This window comes from Drosophila eugracilis, unplaced genomic scaffold (genome assembly GCF_018153835.1).
Source record: "Drosophila eugracilis isolate 14026-0451.02 unplaced genomic scaffold, ASM1815383v1 contig_440, whole genome shotgun sequence".
Classification (NCBI taxonomy): Eukaryota; Metazoa; Arthropoda; class Insecta; order Diptera; family Drosophilidae; genus Drosophila; species Drosophila eugracilis.
The window spans coordinates 84,703-103,224 of record NW_024573306.1 but is presented as its reverse complement, the minus strand read 5'-3'; the positions used below and the strand labels follow the sequence as shown (position 1 = coordinate 103,224).

At 41.9% G+C, this 18,522-nt stretch overlaps 3 protein-coding genes across 3 annotated transcripts; 2 read left to right on the top strand and 1 right to left on the bottom strand.

Moving 5' to 3' along the window:
- Positions 1-10,031: 10,031 nt before the first annotated feature.
- On the bottom strand, positions 10,032-10,426 carry LOC108117083. Its single transcript, XM_017229256.2, has 2 exons — positions 10,415-10,426; positions 10,032-10,343 (listed from the first exon to the last, which is right to left on the bottom strand). The coding sequence occupies exons 1-2, from the start codon at positions 10,422-10,424 to the stop codon at positions 10,069-10,071; spliced, it is 285 nt and encodes a 94-aa protein (XP_017084745.2). The 5' UTR covers positions 10,425-10,426; the 3' UTR covers positions 10,032-10,068.
- Positions 10,427-11,978: 1,552 nt separating this feature from the next.
- LOC108117092 lies at positions 11,979-12,406 on the top strand. Its single transcript, XM_017229290.2, has 2 exons — positions 11,979-12,018; positions 12,100-12,406. Exons 1-2 carry the CDS (start codon positions 12,009-12,011, stop codon positions 12,366-12,368), a joined length of 279 nt encoding a protein of 92 aa, XP_017084779.1. The 5' UTR covers positions 11,979-12,008; the 3' UTR covers positions 12,369-12,406.
- Positions 12,407-13,407: 1,001 nt separating this feature from the next.
- Positions 13,408-17,857, top strand: LOC108117237 (pro-resilin). The gene is made up of 3 exons (XM_017229572.2): positions 13,408-13,511; positions 14,820-14,887; positions 15,150-17,857. Exon 3 carries the CDS (start codon positions 15,428-15,430, stop codon positions 17,612-17,614), a length of 2,187 nt encoding a protein of 728 aa, XP_017085061.2. The 5' UTR covers positions 13,408-13,511; positions 14,820-14,887; positions 15,150-15,427; the 3' UTR covers positions 17,615-17,857.
- The last annotated feature ends 665 nt before the right edge of the window (positions 17,858-18,522 follow it).

Here is an 18,522-nt window from a genome sequence, read left to right as displayed (position 1 = left end):
GAACTTTTTCCCAGGCCCATTACTCTCGCCCAGTTGAGCACATTTGAATAAAATTCTATTCGCACTGTGCGAAGAAAATCAATTTCCTTCGGCCACTCTCACCTGTCGGTTTTGTTTTATTTTTCCCTCATTTTGTCATTGCGTGTTTTTTGCGTTTGCCATTTCTTATAGCGCACATTTCGGGGCTTATGTAAGGCAACTTTGCTTCGAGGATTTATTTGCTGAGTTTTCTTTCTTGCCCCATGCCACTACTGCCATAAAAACACACACACACACAGTCATAGAAAATGTAATTATTTTACAACAACCAGAGTGATTTTTGTACAGCACTTGTAATTATTTTACAACAAACAACGTAACTCCCCGGACAGTAATCGGGCAATTTCTTTGTTAATTTCAGCAATTGCCTGAACAATAAACAGACATTTCTTTTCAAGTGGACCAGACAATAGGACTCAAGCAAGCCGAAAGGACACTGATTAATATCTGGTGTGAAGGCTCGAGGACTGCAATGCAGAGTCTAACACTCAGTACTATCTCTGACACCCCTGAACCTGAGCTTTTGTGTGGATTTTTTGACCCAACTGTCACACAATTTGCCAATTTCTTTGTCATTTATCACTCGACAAGCACTTTTTGCAATTTATCAAGTCTTAACTTTGGGCCCAAAAGGCCACAAAATTATGTTAAGACCATAAAACCGAGCTAACCAAACCGATGGCATAAGAAATTCAATGGCAAAGTTTTCAGCTACATTTTTACCTTTTGTCTCAACTCTTTTTTTTCTTGTCACTGGCATTACATTTCTTATGCAAAAAGTTCTGGGCGGAGAGAAAAAAGTTGAAAATTTATTCACCGCCTTGCTAGTCTGGGTGATTAGGGCAGAAGTTTTACCTTGCGGCGATTTTTCCCTTTTAATTTACAGGAAAAACGCCGTCAACTGACCCACTGGATCGAGATGAGGGCGAACGATATTCCGCTAGTTAGTTGATTGCATTTCCATTTACTTTTAACAACGCAAATGAGAATAGGCAGCTGAACTGAAAGTCATGTCAAGGTTAGAGCTGTTTTATTGATTGATTATCGGGCTTGAGTTCATGAATGGCATGACTCGCCCATTAGTTTTTGTATTATTTTTTTCTTCTATCCTATATACAAAGTTTCGCTTTGCATTTAATGTTTGCTTTGGCCAAGTCCCCAATCAGCAGTCGGAAAAACCTTCAAAATCCAGCCACGTAAAAGCAATTACGAGTTCAAATTTTTGATGTGCAGAAACTATTTTTGCAGCTTCTTTTATTCGGTTTATTTACAAAGTAGAGTGAGAAACTTTTAATGCTACGATCGATATGAGTCCAAGGACCAAGCAGCAGGAGGAGGTGGAGGAACAGCAGGAGGCGTCTTCTCAAATGTAAATCAAGGTGTGCCTCATTTTCGCCCGTGTATGTACGAGTATGTGTGTGCGTGTCGTTTGCCGGAGGTTGTGGGTGTGGTTATTCTTGGGCGGGTGGGTGTGCCCGCTGCGGATGTTTGTTTCGCGGCTTAAATATAACAACACTATGTGTGGGGGCCAAATTATATGGCACAACCGTCCGCCGAATGGCCAAGTCGAGTCGGGCCAACGTACTGTGGCCCATCTAAAAGTGGTTGGAAACAAGGTTACCTGGTACGCACCATGCGGCCAAAACAGAGAAAAATGTCTACGGGGCACGCAAGGCAAGCGGACCCCAAGAAAAAGAAAACGAGCCTCGTCAGGCGCCCACAATAGACCAAACAAAAAATAGGCACAAACAAAACAGCGGTGAGAATTGGGAAAATAAAGCTGCTATATTAAAATACAGTAAAACCGAAATAAAATAAACAGCAATAGAGTAATACTTCATGATGGAAAATTTTTAGTTACCTCAAAGAATCATCAACTGGTTAAACTTGAAAACAAGAAGGAATATTTAACGTGACATAAAGGACATTATATAGTAGTTCTATTTATATCTTAAAAGTAGTACGAAGTAAATGTTTGATAATTGGACTCCTTATCAGACTGTCCTTCGAAGAACAACGTTATATCACCATAATCTTAATGATATATCCCGTACTATGGAAATAATTCATTTATACTGGCAAAGGTTGACTTTGGGAATGATAATTTTGTTAGATACATAAACTCATAAAACTCAAACGTTAGTGGAATTCATAAATGTAACATTACAAATGAAATTTATTCAGATGTGCCACTGGAAACTTGTTATTCAAAAGCAACCTTATTTGCAATCTCTGGAGACGTGTGTGACATTCAAGATGTAATTAATGTTTCTTCAGGGCTGCAACATAAATTATGTAAAAGACACTACATAAATTAAAGTTAAGACATTCTTAAAAATTTCAACTTATCAAAAGCTACTACAGAGCTTACTTAAAGAAGAGCGAGTTTATATCCATCGTCGATTTGCGCAGCAGTTAAGCTTAATACAATTTTAATTTACAGCTAATTGTTTGACCCAAGAGATGTGCCATCATTTGTCATTTTGCGAAATGGAGCCGGCTAAGCGATTAATTAATTCTCAGACAGCAAAAGTGCTGCAAACAATTGAAATTCGACACTGGAAGGTGACTGAAAGTCAGCGGAAAGTTTCCCAAGTTGCCGTGGCACTCAGGATATTCTATGTCCTGAGGCTCTAGGATAAATAAAATAAAAATGAGTATAAAATGAACTTCAAAGCGGGATAACGAACCCGGCAAACAAGCCAGACTGCAGCATATTTAATTGCGTACCTTAATGTTTATTTTCAATTAGGGATTCAGTCATGCCAGCACGAGTCCAGTAATTCCGGGGGTATGATGTTGGTTCTACGCCTTTTGGCAATTAGATGACGGGTTAGTCTGGCATCTGCTTGGATGTAAGCGAGCCGTAAAACAGACACCGCAACCACTCTTCAACCACCACCACCACTACACCAAAACCAGCAGAAATAAAAACAAAAACAACACTTGTAAAATATCACGCTGCGCCTTTGGGTTTGGTTTTGGCCAAGGTGAACCCAGCACAAACCCAGGCCAACCCAAACCACCCGCCACCTTAAATACCCACCCTCTTCCATTCTCGTTACATTCTATCGATTTTTATGCCGTAAAAATACGTGTGGGTATTTTTGAATATCTTCACGTGAGACGGTGAAGCAGTTTGTTGGTAACAAGAACTAACGTTAAATGGTTTAAATCCTGCTCTGCCCTAATTGGATTGCTCCGAGCGCATCACATCCACATCTCACATTCATTTGACAGGGGCAAACTATCAGTGTTTGGCATGTCCTGCCAATGGCAAAACCCCTTTTGCCATTCTGTCCACCCATCACAGGAGGTTTAAATTATATTTCCCTTAAAATATATTTCCAGCCATCCAACTTGATGGCTTCATAGTGCCGCCGATCCATTTCTGTGCGATATTGACAGCCAGATAGACAGCAGGATACCTGGCAGTTGCTGGGTTCTTGCTGCGCCTGTCAGTGGCAGTGTCTGGATTTTGGTCCCTTGCAGGCGCCACAAGCTTCCCCAGGGCGCAACATTTGACGGCAGTCACAGTCACAGCCACGTCCGCATCCACTGGGACTGAAGGGGGAATCCTGCTGCGCCAAAGTTCATTTTAGAGCTGAGACGACACACAGCAAGTGGCGGCTAAAGGTAAACAAGGTATGATACGTACTCAAAAATTGCTCATGACAACAGGATTTAACCGGGCTGAAGGTGCAGCAACATAAAAAGTCAATACAACAGACATGAAATTTTTCAGTCACACTTTCAAGTTAGTTTTTAGCACAAGCTATATATATATGTGTACTCAATTTATGTGAGAAAAAGTAAAGTAACAAAGTTAAATTTATTCCAATGAATCTAATTGACAGCAAGTAATTTCCCAGAGGATAACTCACTCCCATTTAACAGAACATTGATTAATTGAGAAGATACCTAAGATTAATGGTTACAGACATGTCAGTTTATTAATATTTTCGTCAATAAATAGCAAATGGACCCTTAAAGGTAATCTGTCAAGTTAATTAACAAAAATACTTTTAAAAGTATAAATACAAATTAAATTAAAGAATCACTAAATGATTCAGACCGGCTATGATTTCTCTGTAAATTTTAATGTGCATCTACATTCACATATGCTTAACTACTGCTCTCCATTTCACCAAATAATATTATCGTTGCGATTGCTAGCAGACCCAAAAATGAACTGCAGCATTTCATTGGCAATTCATAAAGCCAAACGAGCGTAAGCCCCTGAAAATATATACATTTTCAATCCGGTCCGTTTACATTGATTGCATAAGCCTCGGCAACACTAATTGCGAGTACTTATAGTTGCAATTGATTGCGCTCTTTGTGCCGGAGTCGAAAAGTCGGCTGACAGTCTTGTCAGTCTGATGAGCAAGGACGAAGGACGGAAGAGATATTCTGGAACGAGAAGGGTAACACGAGCTGATGCCTCGTTAGCGTGGATGTTCTGGTGGTTAAGGAGTGGGAGTTGCAACAAGGTAAAGAGTTAAGAGTTAAGGCCGCAATTTTATCAGCGCGCGCTGTGTGGGTGGATTGCCCATACCATAAATCAGTATTAAATTACCAGTTAACTTAACTGGACCTGACCAACTTTGCAGATCAAGTTGAACTTTGGCAACTTAACTGTCCCAAAACCGAACTAATTAGTAATTAACGTTAAACAAACCCAAAGAAAGTTTGCTTTATAAATATTTAAATTTTAAAACCTTAACTTAAAAGACCCTAATAAATGAACTTCCATTAAGGATGAGATGATTAAGATTGACAAGTATACATAAATATAAACGATTTTTAAAATGTAAATTGGATTCAGCTTTTTAGAATTCTGAAACAACTATAAAATGAAAATTCACATTTAATTTTATTCTAATGTTTATTATTTTTACCTTACTAAAATGAGTTTTTTGCCTATATTACCCACAAATTTGTAAAATAACTGAATTTTTATAGTTTCATATACTTTTATAGCTATTTAGCAAAAGCAAGTCTGTAGTAAAGTGGCGAACTAATGTTGGAATTGGCAAACAGATTAGGGGAAATCTACAGAGAATGCATAAAATGTGGTGGGCAATAAAATCTAATGGAATCTGCGCAAACTGAATAATATCAATAAAATTAAAATTAAGACGCTGCTTTGCGCAGTGAGAGGGAGATGGAGGATGTTAGAATGAGCAGGGGAGAGAGGGCAGATGGCAAGTGTCAAGGAAGGAGAAAGAGGAAATGCAGAACCCACAAAAGAGTGCTAAGGAATTTCCTTCTCAGCATATATGTGTGTGTACAGTGTATGTGTGTGTGGAGTGTCACGAGTGGTGGAATTTCAAAGGAACAGCAACCATCAAAATGGCTGCCGAAAGTGTTGAAGTGTGTAAGTGAGCCAACGACGAAAAAGAAGAAGAACTAACAATGGCCGACATCAAAGCAACTTTTGAATGGGTGCAAAAGGGATGGAGGCAGCCAAAAATAAAACAAAAAACCGCAAGGGAATAATAGATAAATGTCCGAAAAATATTCGTGTGGTTTTTGGAAGGACATTCCACCAAAATTAATTGCAAATGTCGCGTGCAATTTGATACGCCTTGGTGTGCGTGTTATTATCCCTGCCCCTCGAAAATCGGAGAATGCAACTTTTGACATTTCGATGACCTTAACTAACTTGCTAAGCGCGAAACAACAACGAAAACCACACTTGCAGTTAATTTAAACCACCCCACTCTGTCTCTTTTCCTTTCTGTTTGACTGTCTCTTTCCCTCTGGCCTGTAACCTAAATTCATATTACTGTGTTTCAGTTTCCATTTTCCATTTTGTAAACCATGTTTCACCTGTCATTTCGTTCCAGCAAAATGTATTTGAGCTTCCCTTTTCATCCATTTCCCGATTGTCTTTGCCATTTTGGCATTTCAGTTTGCTTTTACTGTTATTTCATTCAAACATGGCCGCGTGGGTGTGGCCTTGTCACCCATACAAATGTCATATCCTCTCCCACGCACACACACATCCACACGAACTAGGAGTCGACTGGAAGCGGTAGGCGGAGCCGTTACCCGCGTAGATTCCTTCGGTTCCTGGCAGAATGAACACGCTCTGCCTTCCATCTGAATGTTTCCAGCTCTCCCACCAAGACACATATGGCTTCCAGCTGTTCATCAGCTGTTAGCTTGGCTGGAATTGAGGGGTAGCAACTGTGGTGAAAGCTTTGTGCTGCGATAAGTGCAGTTTTTGTTTTCCTTTCCTCTCATCCTCATATTTCGAAACTATAAAAAAAAACTTTTTACAATTTGCCGATGATTTGGCATAACTGACTACAAAATGGGTGGATGGATTGTGGATAACACTGGTCAAAAAATATGTATATTATTTATTTTGTTTTAAATATCGTTTAGAGGTTGAGAATTATTCAACACCACAAAGAACTTCAAATTTGTTTTGATGACATTCGGCTTATAAGAAATGAACATAAATTGTCTGAGAACAAAAAGAAATTGAACTGCTTGTTTATTTTGATAGTCGTATAAACATATTTTAAAAACTTAATAAAAAGCATATTAGCAACTTTGCTAATTATATTTAAGATTTTTTGTTTAAAAATAATTACCTTAACATAACCCATTATTATGGAAAATTTTCGAAGTGCACTCAATTGGAAATGGAATGGCAAACAATGTTCTAATTATTTTTGAGACCAGCAAAGAACATTGATGCTCCCTGTTGAAATATTGAACATTTTCAGGCTTTGTCTGGTTGTATAAGCCCTCAATTCAATTAACAGTCTGCAGATGACAGACCTCAATCACTTGGATCCTTGGCAATCATTACGGATGAACAGTGACATTTCGTCGGTCGTCGTTTGAAACAAGAATAAAGTTTTAATGCATATAAATTGCGTATGGCAAAAAAAAAGAGGGCCAGACTGTGAAATATTAATGAGCATATCACGAAGGGGATTGCCTGAATTGCCACCACCCATCCAGCCAAGGAAATATACAGGTGAGCCAGGCTGACAGGTGAGATGTGGCCGAGATGGTGTTGATATTCCTCACGCCACCTGACTTCAGACTCGGTTACAGTTTCGCTTACAGCTCCGGGATTATTGTTCCTGATGTGGGTATGTGGATGCCATGTTGGATGGCTCGATGGCTCAATGACGTCAGCAATGGACTTGAACCGAAATCCCGTTTCAGTTGCGAACTTTGACCTATGCTAAATTTGAGCCCAGAGCACTCAAATACCATTTTTTAGATCGCTTGAGGGCGGCTCTAAGCAGTCATGTCGCTTTGAATTTATTTGTCAGCTTGATGAAAGGTCATTTGGATTCTACTTCTTCAGTTTTTCCAGACATACATATATCTATCTGTGTATCTGTCAGTGGATTTTCTTCTGTCCACCCGCCACTGGTAAATTCATCATTTTTGCGACATGTCAATTTGTCACTCACCTGGCCTGACAGCCCATGTATTAGATATATGGCCATACTGTCTGCTATACAAAGAGCGTACATACATATGCTTTCTTATCAGTCAAATCAGTGGAGCCATCAATCAAAGTGGCTAAAGTCTGCGGTTTTTGGTTCGTCAGTGGGATTGAGATGAATTGCGATAGATAATTACTAAAGACTGTTACAGTCTGTGGCTAAATGACGAGGAAACTGAAAACTCAGAACTGCGTTTCGCATACCCAATTAGTCAAGGTCAAAAAAGTTAATCCTTAATGCAAATTAAAATGCTTCCATAAAACTGAGGGACACTTTAAACTTTGCCCATGGAAACTTACCACTTTTTTGTGGAATATTAATTGGTTTTCAAACATAATTAAATATTCATATATTCCATTTTTTGGTGGGGTTTATAGAGGGCAGAAAAATAAATAAAAATCTGACTTTACACTTGAAAAAGAAATTTTGATATTTATATCAAATAGTTTTTAACATAAACATTAAAACTTTTATAAAAATAAGAATATAATATACGGGCAACTGTTTCTTTTAAGCAGAACAGTTTTTATGCTTTTCAAAAATAACATTTAATTTTTTTTTAGTGAAGTTTAGATAAATATCCAATATCTAGTGTGCACTTAACCCAACCCCTATAGATTCATACATAATAGCAATGATCTTTAATATGTCTATCATTAAATGATTTAGTCATTAATGTGTATTTATTTATTAGCTGAAAACAAAGACGTGAAAATTGGTTCAATGTCGCAGCTTCGTTTTCTTGATAAGTGCTCGTCTTATTTGCACAACTCTGCATAGATGCATGAAGATACTGGTAAATACATAATGGGAATAATTATTGATGTCGTTTTTCGATGTAATTGCTGGCCAAGTGCGACACAGCACTCGAGATTGGAGCGCCAAAAGCTGCGGCTTGCAGCTCATCTTAACCCAGAAATGAGGCGACATCTGATAAACATAAAGCCCACATTACTATATTGTATTGGCAAATGAAGCAACTAATGACACTGCTTTGTTTTCATGCCCCAATAGGAGTGTGAGTATCTAGTTGGCATCGCCATTACCATTGGCATTGCCATTACCATTACCTTTGTCATGGCCATTGGGGATGGAACTGGGAATGGGAATGGGAATTGAGTCTTATCTGTATGCAGATAATGGAGCTTCTTCGCCTTGTCAAGGCCGCGCTGACTTTCTTCAATGGCTGGCCTGAGATATTTTTTTTTTGGGTAAGGTGAGTGCCGAGGCACCACCAGCACCTTTGAATTCATTATGTGATGCCATCATCGACGGGCACTTCAACTGCCGTGGGGCATCCACAACGAGCCCACGAACCACACACAACACTTGAGACCATCCATCGACTATAAAAACTGCGTGTTTGCATTGCGGCAATGATTTCTAACTAAATTTATTGAAGTACTTTTCACTTTTAATGCGAGCGCTTGTGTTTCTCTTCGCCACGCTTTGATATTTATGACTTTTACCCAGCCACCAAAAAAACTCATATATTTGTGAGCTCCAATTTTGATAGATATTTTGTTAAGCTTCAAATTGGAGCACTAGTACTGGAGTGCGACTTTGGCTCTATTTTTTCCTCTTTTCGAACTTTGAATGACTGCTGATCGCAGACTCGGCGAGCGGACACAATACAAGTTGATTGATTGTGGTAGCAGCACAGCGGCAACAGCTTTGATTGCCAATCGAAGGTGTTAGATAACATTACAAGCGCAACAGACACGCACTGCCTAATTATCGTTTATCAGACCTATCTCATATTCCGGGCCGTAAAGTTCATGATGGCCCTCCCTTCTCATTCCTCTACTCCGTGACATCATGATGGCCCACAGCGCCCCTGGGAATCGTCAGCAGATGTGTGTGAGTGTGTGTATCTTCGACTTGGTTAATTAAAAGTTCTGCTTCATTGGGCATTTGGGCCTTTGGGCTGGAGCTCAGACTCAGGTGGAGGCTCAAGTTCAGGTCCAAGGCAGCATCATTACAGTGAAAACCGGACAAGCACGCCCGGCAATTGCGCTGTTATATAATAGTCTCTATAAGATATGGTGACTTGGAGTTTTAGATTGTTAGGCCGTCATGGAATTTTTTTAAGATTTGTGTGGTGTGTAAGGTATGCAATCAGTGGTTTGGCTTATAATTTCAGTTTTCTAATCATTGCCCAAGAACTGTTATACAAATACTTGAATTATTTAACAACAAATAAGAGAAATCAGAAAAACAACATAATCACAAGTTGATTGTAACAACTTGAACTATTATGATAGGTTTTGAAAATCAACAGTTTTGTAAAGGTAGAAAATACTCAGTTTAGGGAACTAAGAAAGAATCCATCTTTTTGGCAAGTTTTCTTATTGAATTGCTGAGTTAACCATAAAGCCGTTTGACTGTGATGTCCAAAGTTAGGACACATAATTAATTTATTTGCACCACCAATGACCCAACCACTGTGCCGTAAATCCAATCGAATCCAATCAAAAAAGTTGGCGGCAGAAAAGAAACATAAACGGCTTAGACTTTCTGCACTTCTCAACTCAAGTTTGGCTGTTTATTTGGTGTAGGGCTCAACCCACTTCCACTCCTCCCAGACGACGCAGTTCTGCTCCTTCTCCATGAAGGCGTAGTTGTCCGGGCACTGGATGTATTCGGCCTTCTCTTGACCTTCGGGGCAGATCCAGTAGTGGGTGGGGTCAGAGATGTCGCGGAACTTGCGGCCGTGATCCTCGACAATGGCGCAGTTGGGTTCGGCGTAGATGTCCTGGCCGTTATAAGCGGAGCTGAAAGCCAGGAACAGGCCCAAAAGCAGACAGCAGATGAGGGTGCCTAAATGGGAATGGGAAGAAATAGAATAGAATTGAAAATTTCTTAAGAGGATGGAAGAGGATGTTGCTCACCCTTGTACATGATGAAAGTGTTGCAATTGAAGGCCGCCAATTGGCATATTTATAGTGTTGCCGAATTCCCGTTATCGCACTCTGCACTCGGCACTTGTTGCCTCGACCCATGCTGCACAAGCAAAATCACTTAGTCTAAATGAGTTTCAATTTATTTTTAGCTAGCTAGTTCCCCATGCCTCCTCCCCGCCTGCGGATGTCGCCCTGAATGTTTAAGCAATGGCAATCATAACGAGCCGCATTTCACTTGGCCGCATTAATTGGATTTGGCCCAGAGACCGAGCGTGTCGGCTTAATCGATAATTAGCCGCTGCACTGCGTTGCCACCATCATATCTTGGCCAACCTGAAATAATCAGTCAGCTTAACACATGCGATACGGCAGCGTCATCTTGTCTCCTGGCCAAATTAAAAGAAAAAATAGTCACCCGCTGGGGAGTTGCGTCTGATGATTGGCCACCTCCTCCTCCTATCTCCAACTTAGCTGGGCTCAATGCGGAAACAGTAATTACACTTTAAAGCATTTTGTAAGCGATTTTCAGGGTTTTTATCTTCGACCCACTCCGGCTGCTAAACGGTTTTTAGTTTTTTGGGTCTTCAGACGACGGCACATTTCGTGAGGTTTTTTGCCATATTTTATTTTTGCTGCCTTTTGCTATTTATATTGGTCAAGTGGATTGGACTGGCGCCTGGGGTGCCCGAGGCTGCGATACCACAGGCAAACAAAGCAACAAAGAAACAAACAGTTAACATAAATGCAAAATACTTTTGCAAAATGACAAAACAAAAAATGAAACAATACAAACAAAAATATCCATCGGAAAGATAGTCTGCAATTAATTAATGAATGGGCCGATAGACTTTAATGTTTCACAATTTAAACGGATTCAGATTTCAGCATTTGTTTTATGAATTATGGAAATATCCGATTATGGATTTGCCATGCCAGCTGGGCTTACACTTGACAAAGTGTCAATAAATAGTCATGGTTATTATGTTGAATGACTGTTGACTTAACGAATTATGGTTTGTTTGTATTCATCGAGGACTTGCCAATTTTCAATTATTCTAAAAATTAATGAATCAAATTTCACAGACATTAAGCAGATAAATACGTTATTACAAAGAAAATGTGTAAATATACAAACAGGAGATTTTTTATGATATATACATCAAGAAATCAATAAAATTCATAATTAAATAGAAATAGATTCATCATTATGCTACTTAAGGATGGTACAAGAAGAATCCATTAGAAATGCATTTTGCTCTTTTCTACCACCCGATGATGCATTAAATAATGGTTCAATATATTTGCTATCTTTCCTTCCACCATCCCTGGAGTCTGTATTATTTGACAGAATCTCCTCCATCTTGATAAAAATACTATTTTTGTTGAGTTTTTTGCTATGCTCCCTTGATAATAATCAACGGATGCTCGCGTATGTCAAAATGTCAATACTTTTATTATTCTTGTTGTCACTTCGTTTTTTTCGGCACTGTTCCCCCATTGCAAAAAGTATAAAAGTTCCATCCCCGAGACGTGGAGGTCTCAGTTGGTTCCTTCTATCGAGAAACTTTCACAGCTACAAAATATGAAGTCTGGTGGGTGTGAGGTTGAATTTTAATGCTATTTTCCTATCGATTACTTATTGTTTCATCACTTATCCCGTAACCCCTCAAAAGTCGTTGCTCTGTGCTTTTTGGCCGCTTTCCTGGTGGTGAGCGTGAACGCCGATGCTGGTCGCTCTGCCTGCAAGGATGAGTCGGAAATTGGACAGACCTTCACGCACCATTTCGATGCCGCCAAGTACTGGCTGTGCGAGACCCTGGGAACTCCAGCCACCGAAGTGGACTGCCCCAAGGGACTGGCCTACATGCACCTGCTCAAGGAGTGCATCCCCTGGGCCAGCTACATCTGGAAGAAGCCCGAGATGCCACCAACTGTGGCCTAAAAATAAATGACACAGCCGTATAACATTGAGAACTGCAACATGTTTTGGTTATTGATTGCTTCAAAGGGGGTATATTGTTTTAGAGAAGTGTTAGTATTTGTTCAATTTAAAATTGTGCCCAAATGGAAAAGTTTGCGTTTACTTTTCGTTTGTTTCTTTTTCATTACGTTCAATAAGTATTTAATACAATTCTTTATATTTTAAAATACTCAAAAAGAAAATAGAATGAGTTGTTTTACAAAGCAGTCAGCAACAGGAAGAATATAATATATCATTTCATTTATGGAATTTTAACTCCTAACTTAACTCTTAAAGCTTTTAAAGTTCTTGTGCAATTTTAAGTTATTTAACTTATTCATATCTTTTATTATTCGCACAACTTAACTTTGAGAATATATTTGTTTTTTTTTTTTAAAGAAGTTCATGACATTTATTGCAAGACTCAACTGGTAGTTAACATCTTAAAATATATGCAATTAAAGACACAAATTATAGCATTTTAATAGACCAATTTAGCTGGCACCCAAGACATATTCATGCAGAAGGCAAAAACGATGACAGATGTTGCCACTGAACTTGGCACTGGATCGATTTGAATTTATCAGTGCAAAAACAAAAGCAAATGCTAAAAGCTTCGTGATCGCTGTGGCTTTGTTGCTGTTGCCTCTGCCTTTGTTATATTTTTTTTTCTGATATTTCGCTGTGGCAGATGCGCAGCTTTAGCGGCAAAGTCGCGCATGCGCCGCTGTTGCTTGTTAGCTGGTTTGCCGCTGAGGTTGCTAGCGGTTTCTGTGGCTTTTGGTTTGGTTTTGGTTTGGCTGGTGGCCGTTGGCTGGCGAAGAGTGAGTGCATTTGAAGTGTTACATAAAGTACCAAACTCGAAGACAGGCCGCTGCCAGCGTCTTCTTCTCATTGTGTTTGGCTCGGAGCTTTTGATTTTCGTCTGTCCGCATTGTTATTGTGTTTTTTTTTTTTAATTTTTGTTTGTGTTTTTATTTTTGCGGCTTTGCTTGGTTATGATTTTGTATAAAAGTGCATGCTGCGCATCAGACAGCAGTGTAGTTCGCATTCGTCCATCGGCAGAGCATCGTCTGCAAAGTGTCCCCATAAATATCTAAGAAGCAACTGGTGCCCACGAAAACGGTTAGTGCTGCATAAAGGATATCTGATTTTAAAAATATAAATCATCAGTCATCGTCATAAATAATGAAAAGTGACAAAGTCTTTCTCCAGGACACAAATAAATCATCGTAAAGCAAATATTGCCAGGAAGTGTGAAAACGTTTTTGGCTTTTCATTTCCAATGCAATATTAAAGTGTTTTTGAAAATCAGGAGTTAAATTTTGCAGATTATTTGTATTCATTGTCATAATAATAAGTCAGGATTATAAGAACAGGAATATTTATTATCATTAAAGAAAAACAACATTTTCAATATTATAGAAAAATTTGTTAAAAATGGTTACTAGAAATTTAAGCAACTACTAAAGGTGTGTTACAAACATTTATTTAGGCTTCTTATTTTTGCAATTAAGTTTTCATTTTTTAAGTAAATTAAACGAATCATTTTTCGAAAATTCCTATATTAGATCGAAATTAGCGAAAAGAATTTGTTTTTTTCGGGCTTGTCATCCGTGAAAATTCTTGCATAAGCAGCTTGGCCCATTAAGAGTTACATCACATTCTGCGGGTCATCCAGTCATTTAAACGGACTTTAAAAAATAATTAAAAATTAGTTGCAACCACTAAACAAGCGGCGCGAGCCAAACAATAAGGCAAAGTGATGGAAAACTAACAATACGCAACGGGACGAGTCAAGACGACAACGAATATATGGCCAAAAAGGCAAGACATTAATTGACAGCAATAGCTGAAGTAGCTGCTACTAGAGAGGAAAATATATGTGTCACCCAACTGAAAAGCCAAACAGTACATGCAACCCAGTGAGGGTGTAATGGTAATGGTGCTGAGAAATTGCCAACTGTCGTGGCTGATTTTGCAATGTCATAAAAGCCAGCTTTGTGCCACTGCCGATCACGCCCCCACATTCAGCTTTTTATTCAATTTCCTTCTTAAAGAAAGGCAACAGAGTTTCACTCTGCTTCGGATGGAATTCGCCAGTGGATTGCATTGGCTTTTGTCTGCATCCGCGATTTTCCAAAAAGCCAGCCAAATTAAGTGGCAGCCTGTACACCATGGCTTTCATTTCATTGCCGGGCGACACGCTCCGTCTGCTGGCCAGTTCTTGGCATTGGCCGACGGACCGAGCCAAGATTGATGAGCGATTAAGCCCGCTCCGTGGACTAAGTCTCGGTCATCGCGGTCGTCTTGGTTCCCATAAAAAAGAAACAACTTACGCAACATTAACGTAATCTTTCTATAACTATTTTTTGCCAGTAATCCACTTTCATCTGATTTTCTCTAATGCTCCCCTTTTCCCCGCTCTTGCAGTTCGGTTAATTTGCATTCGAAGCGCATCGAGCTCATCCCCTGGAGAAGCAGCAGTAGCCATGCGAGTGGTAAGTACATTGAGAGAAAATATCATAAGAATAAATAAATATTTGATTTTAATATAAATTTAACAATAGTAAAATGAAAAGGCAAATCCACCTTAAAAGACAACACACATTATTTCAAATTTGTTTATGGAAATATTTAGATATTCACTTAAGTTTAACATAGTTTTTTTTCAAGTGCATACCTGTTGATATCCCACTGAAGTGGATCATCGATTGATTCGTCATATAAAAAGCTAATTTACTAATTTCCTCGTTTTTACAGCAGCTTTTCGGTGTCATCGCCGCGGCAATCGTGGCCGTTTCTTTGGTCCAAGATGTTGGAGCAGAGCCGCCGGTAAACAACGCCTACTTGCCACCTAGTGGGCCTCAACGTCCCTCATCCAAGTATGGTGCCCCACCAGCCAGCTCATATTTGCCCCCTGCTTCTGGTCCAGCGCCATCGTTCAACTCCGGCCCGTCCAGCAGTTATGCAGGCTCCATCGTTGAGTGCTTCTTCGGGTGGCCCATATCCTGCGCCTGCTCCACGCCCTTCCAGCTCTTATGGACCACCTGCCTCCCGTCCTTCTTCTAGCTACGGACCACCACCTAGCCGTCCGAGCCAGTCGTATGGACCACCACCACAGGCCAAGAAGCCCCACCAATCGTCGCCCGTCCACCAGCTATGGAGCCCCGAGACCCGCTCCGCCATCGCAGAGCTATGGTGCCCCGCCATCTTCTAGCTATGGACCGCCGAAGTCTTCGCCTCCATCCCAGAGTTATGGTGCACCTGCTCCTCCTTCCAGCAAATACGGACCACCCAAGTCGGCGCCCTCTTCGAGCTACGGAGCCCCGAGACCAGCACCGCCTTCTTCATCGTATGGCGCCCCCGCCCCACCATCATCGTCTTATGGAGCACCTGCTCCACCATCATCATCGTATGGAGCACCGGCCCCACCTTCCCCATCTTATGGAGCACCTGCACCACCATCGAAGTCTTACGGAGCACCTGCTCCTCCATCTTCTTCTTATGGAGCTCCAGCTGCTCCATCGAAGTCCTATGGTGCCCCAGCCCCACCATCGTCATCCTATGGAGCTCCTGCACCTCCATCGTCATCCTATGGAGCTCCTGCACCTCCATCGAAATCTTATGGAGCTCCCGCACCACCATCTTCCTCCTACGGAGCCCCAGCACCACCATCGAAGTCTTATGGAGCTCCTGCACCTCCATCTTCCTCATATGGAGCACCTTCTGCCCCCTCTTCGTCATATGGACCACCAAAATCCGCTCCAGCTCCACCCTCCTCCAGCTATGGAGCACCTCCTCAGGCACCTCCAAGCTCCTACTTGCCACCAGCCTCTCGTCCTTCGAAGCCTTCTCCTAACTACGGAGCACCCAGTGTGAGCAGCTTTGTGCCCTTGGCCTCCGCGCCATCGACAAACTATGGAGCACCATCGAAGACCCAGAGTCTCGGCAGCAGTGGTTACACATCCGGTCCTTCTTCATCTTATGACGCACCTGCAGCACCGCCATCGTCTTCCTACGGAGCTCCCTCCTCTTCGTTCCAGCCCATCTCCCCGCCATCGTCCAGTTATGGAGCTCCCAGCAGCGGATCAAGCTCAAGCAGCGGAAGCTTCTCGGCAGCTCCTTCATTCGGTGCCCCAAGCAAGGGTTCCTTCCACTCGTCTCCATCTAGCTCCTACTCGGCTCCCAGTCCCAGCGCCAACATCGGTGGATCGTATCCCTCGGCACCTTCATCATCTTACTCTGCCCCCAGTTCGAGCTCAAACAGTGGTGGACCCTATGCCTCGGCTCCGTCTTCCTCCTACTCGGCTCCGAGTTCAGGATCTAGCAGTGGCGGACCTTACCCCGCTGCTCCATCGTCCTCGTACTCCGCTCCCAGTGCCTCTGCCAACAGTGGAGGATCCTATCCTTCGGCTCCCTCCTCTTCTTACTCGGCACCTAGCTCAGGATCAAACAGTGGTGGACCTTACCCTGCCGCTCCTTCATCCTCGTACTCAGCACCAAGCTCTTCAGCCAACAGTGGAGGACCATATCCTTCAGCTCCTTCGTCTTCGTACTCCGCACCTAGCTCCAGCTCCAGCTCCGGTGGGCCATATCCTGCCGCTCCTTCATCTTCATACTCGGCTCCATCATCGAGCTCAAACAGCGGTGGACCTTATCCATCGGCTCCCTCTTCCTCGTACTCCGCACCTAGCTCAAATTCGAACAGTGGAGGACCGTACCCATCGGCGCCTTCTTCGTCGTACTCTGCACCCAGCTCGAGTTCCAACAGTGGAGGACCTTACCCTGCGGCACCATCAAATTCCTACTCGGCACCACCCTCTCCCCCATCTTCGTCTTACGGAGCACCGGCATCAGGATCCTCTCCTTCGTTCAGTGCTCCTTCCTCTTCCTATGGAGCACCCTCCACTGGATCCGGTTCCAGCTCATTCTCGTCCAGCCATCAGTCATCTTCGTCCTCCTTCAGTGCATCCTCATCGGGCAGCTACCCTTCAGCTCCGTCCAGCTCCTATGGGGCTCCATCGGCAGGATCCTCTCTGAACTTCCCCAGCGGTCCCTCGTCCAGCTACAGTGCTCCCCCCACCGGTGGATCCTCCAACTCCGGACCGTATCCCAGTGCTCCGTCCCAGGACTCCGGCTATGAGTACAATGGACCCAGCCAGGTGCCCGAGACCATTCAACAGAGCTACAGTGCCGACGGTGGCTACACCTACCGCAAGAAGTAAGGAGTAACCAACCACTGCATCGCGCATACGCCACGTGCCTTTGAATACTCAAACAAGAACAACACCACCACCACATCATGTCATCGCAGTCGCCATTCACTCGCAATTGTAAATTATTCCCAAAAAATGACAACCAATTCGCCCATAATCTTTCTTCCCCATGGAAATCTAGCCGTAATTCATTGTACCATTAGATATAAAACACGAAACGTTTGTTAAATAAACAACTTGATGAAGATCATAGAAGAACGTGGAAGCCATCAGTTCTGGGCGATCGGTTACCTTTACATCTACGACATAACAGCGACATTCACGGAATTCTTCCGTTCGGCTAATTGACAGCAAACAGAAGTTAAAGACGGTGGAGATAGTGTAGAGACGACCCAATGACAGTTGAAGGTTCAAATCGACAAACAATGCAAATTTTTGCGAAAAATACCGGATATAGTCGGATAGCAACATCCAACAACCAACAACCAACTGCAACACGACAGCAACACAATTAGGGGGCAATTCTTGAGCGACACAAGTTATGAGCTTATGATGGAGGGCGTTCATTTGGCGATTCCAATCTAATTGAGATTACAACTTAATTGCAGCAACAGATGCAACAGCAACAGCATAGTAACTGCATCATTAGCATGCTAATTGAGACCAGTTGAGATGGCAGCGGAATGGCAGGCAAGTGCTTCTCTGACTTTGGCAATTTAACCGACTGACTTTCGACTAAATAAAATAAGTAACTGTCGCATAGTTGCCACATGCTGGCCAATGTGAATCCCAAAAAAGCATTGTCTTCTTAGGAACCCAATGAGATGCGACACCGACAAGAGCTCTTTGCTCTTTAAGTTGGGCTGAGAAATTTCCACCTATGATCTAATACAATTCTATTGTCTTCAGTTCGTCAC

What these genes read in the sequence shown, in the direction of transcription:
- LOC108117237 (XM_017229572.2), top strand. Translation starts at nt 15,428, where the DNA reads ATGGACCACCTGCCTCCCGTCCTTCTTCTAGCTACGGACCACCACCTA.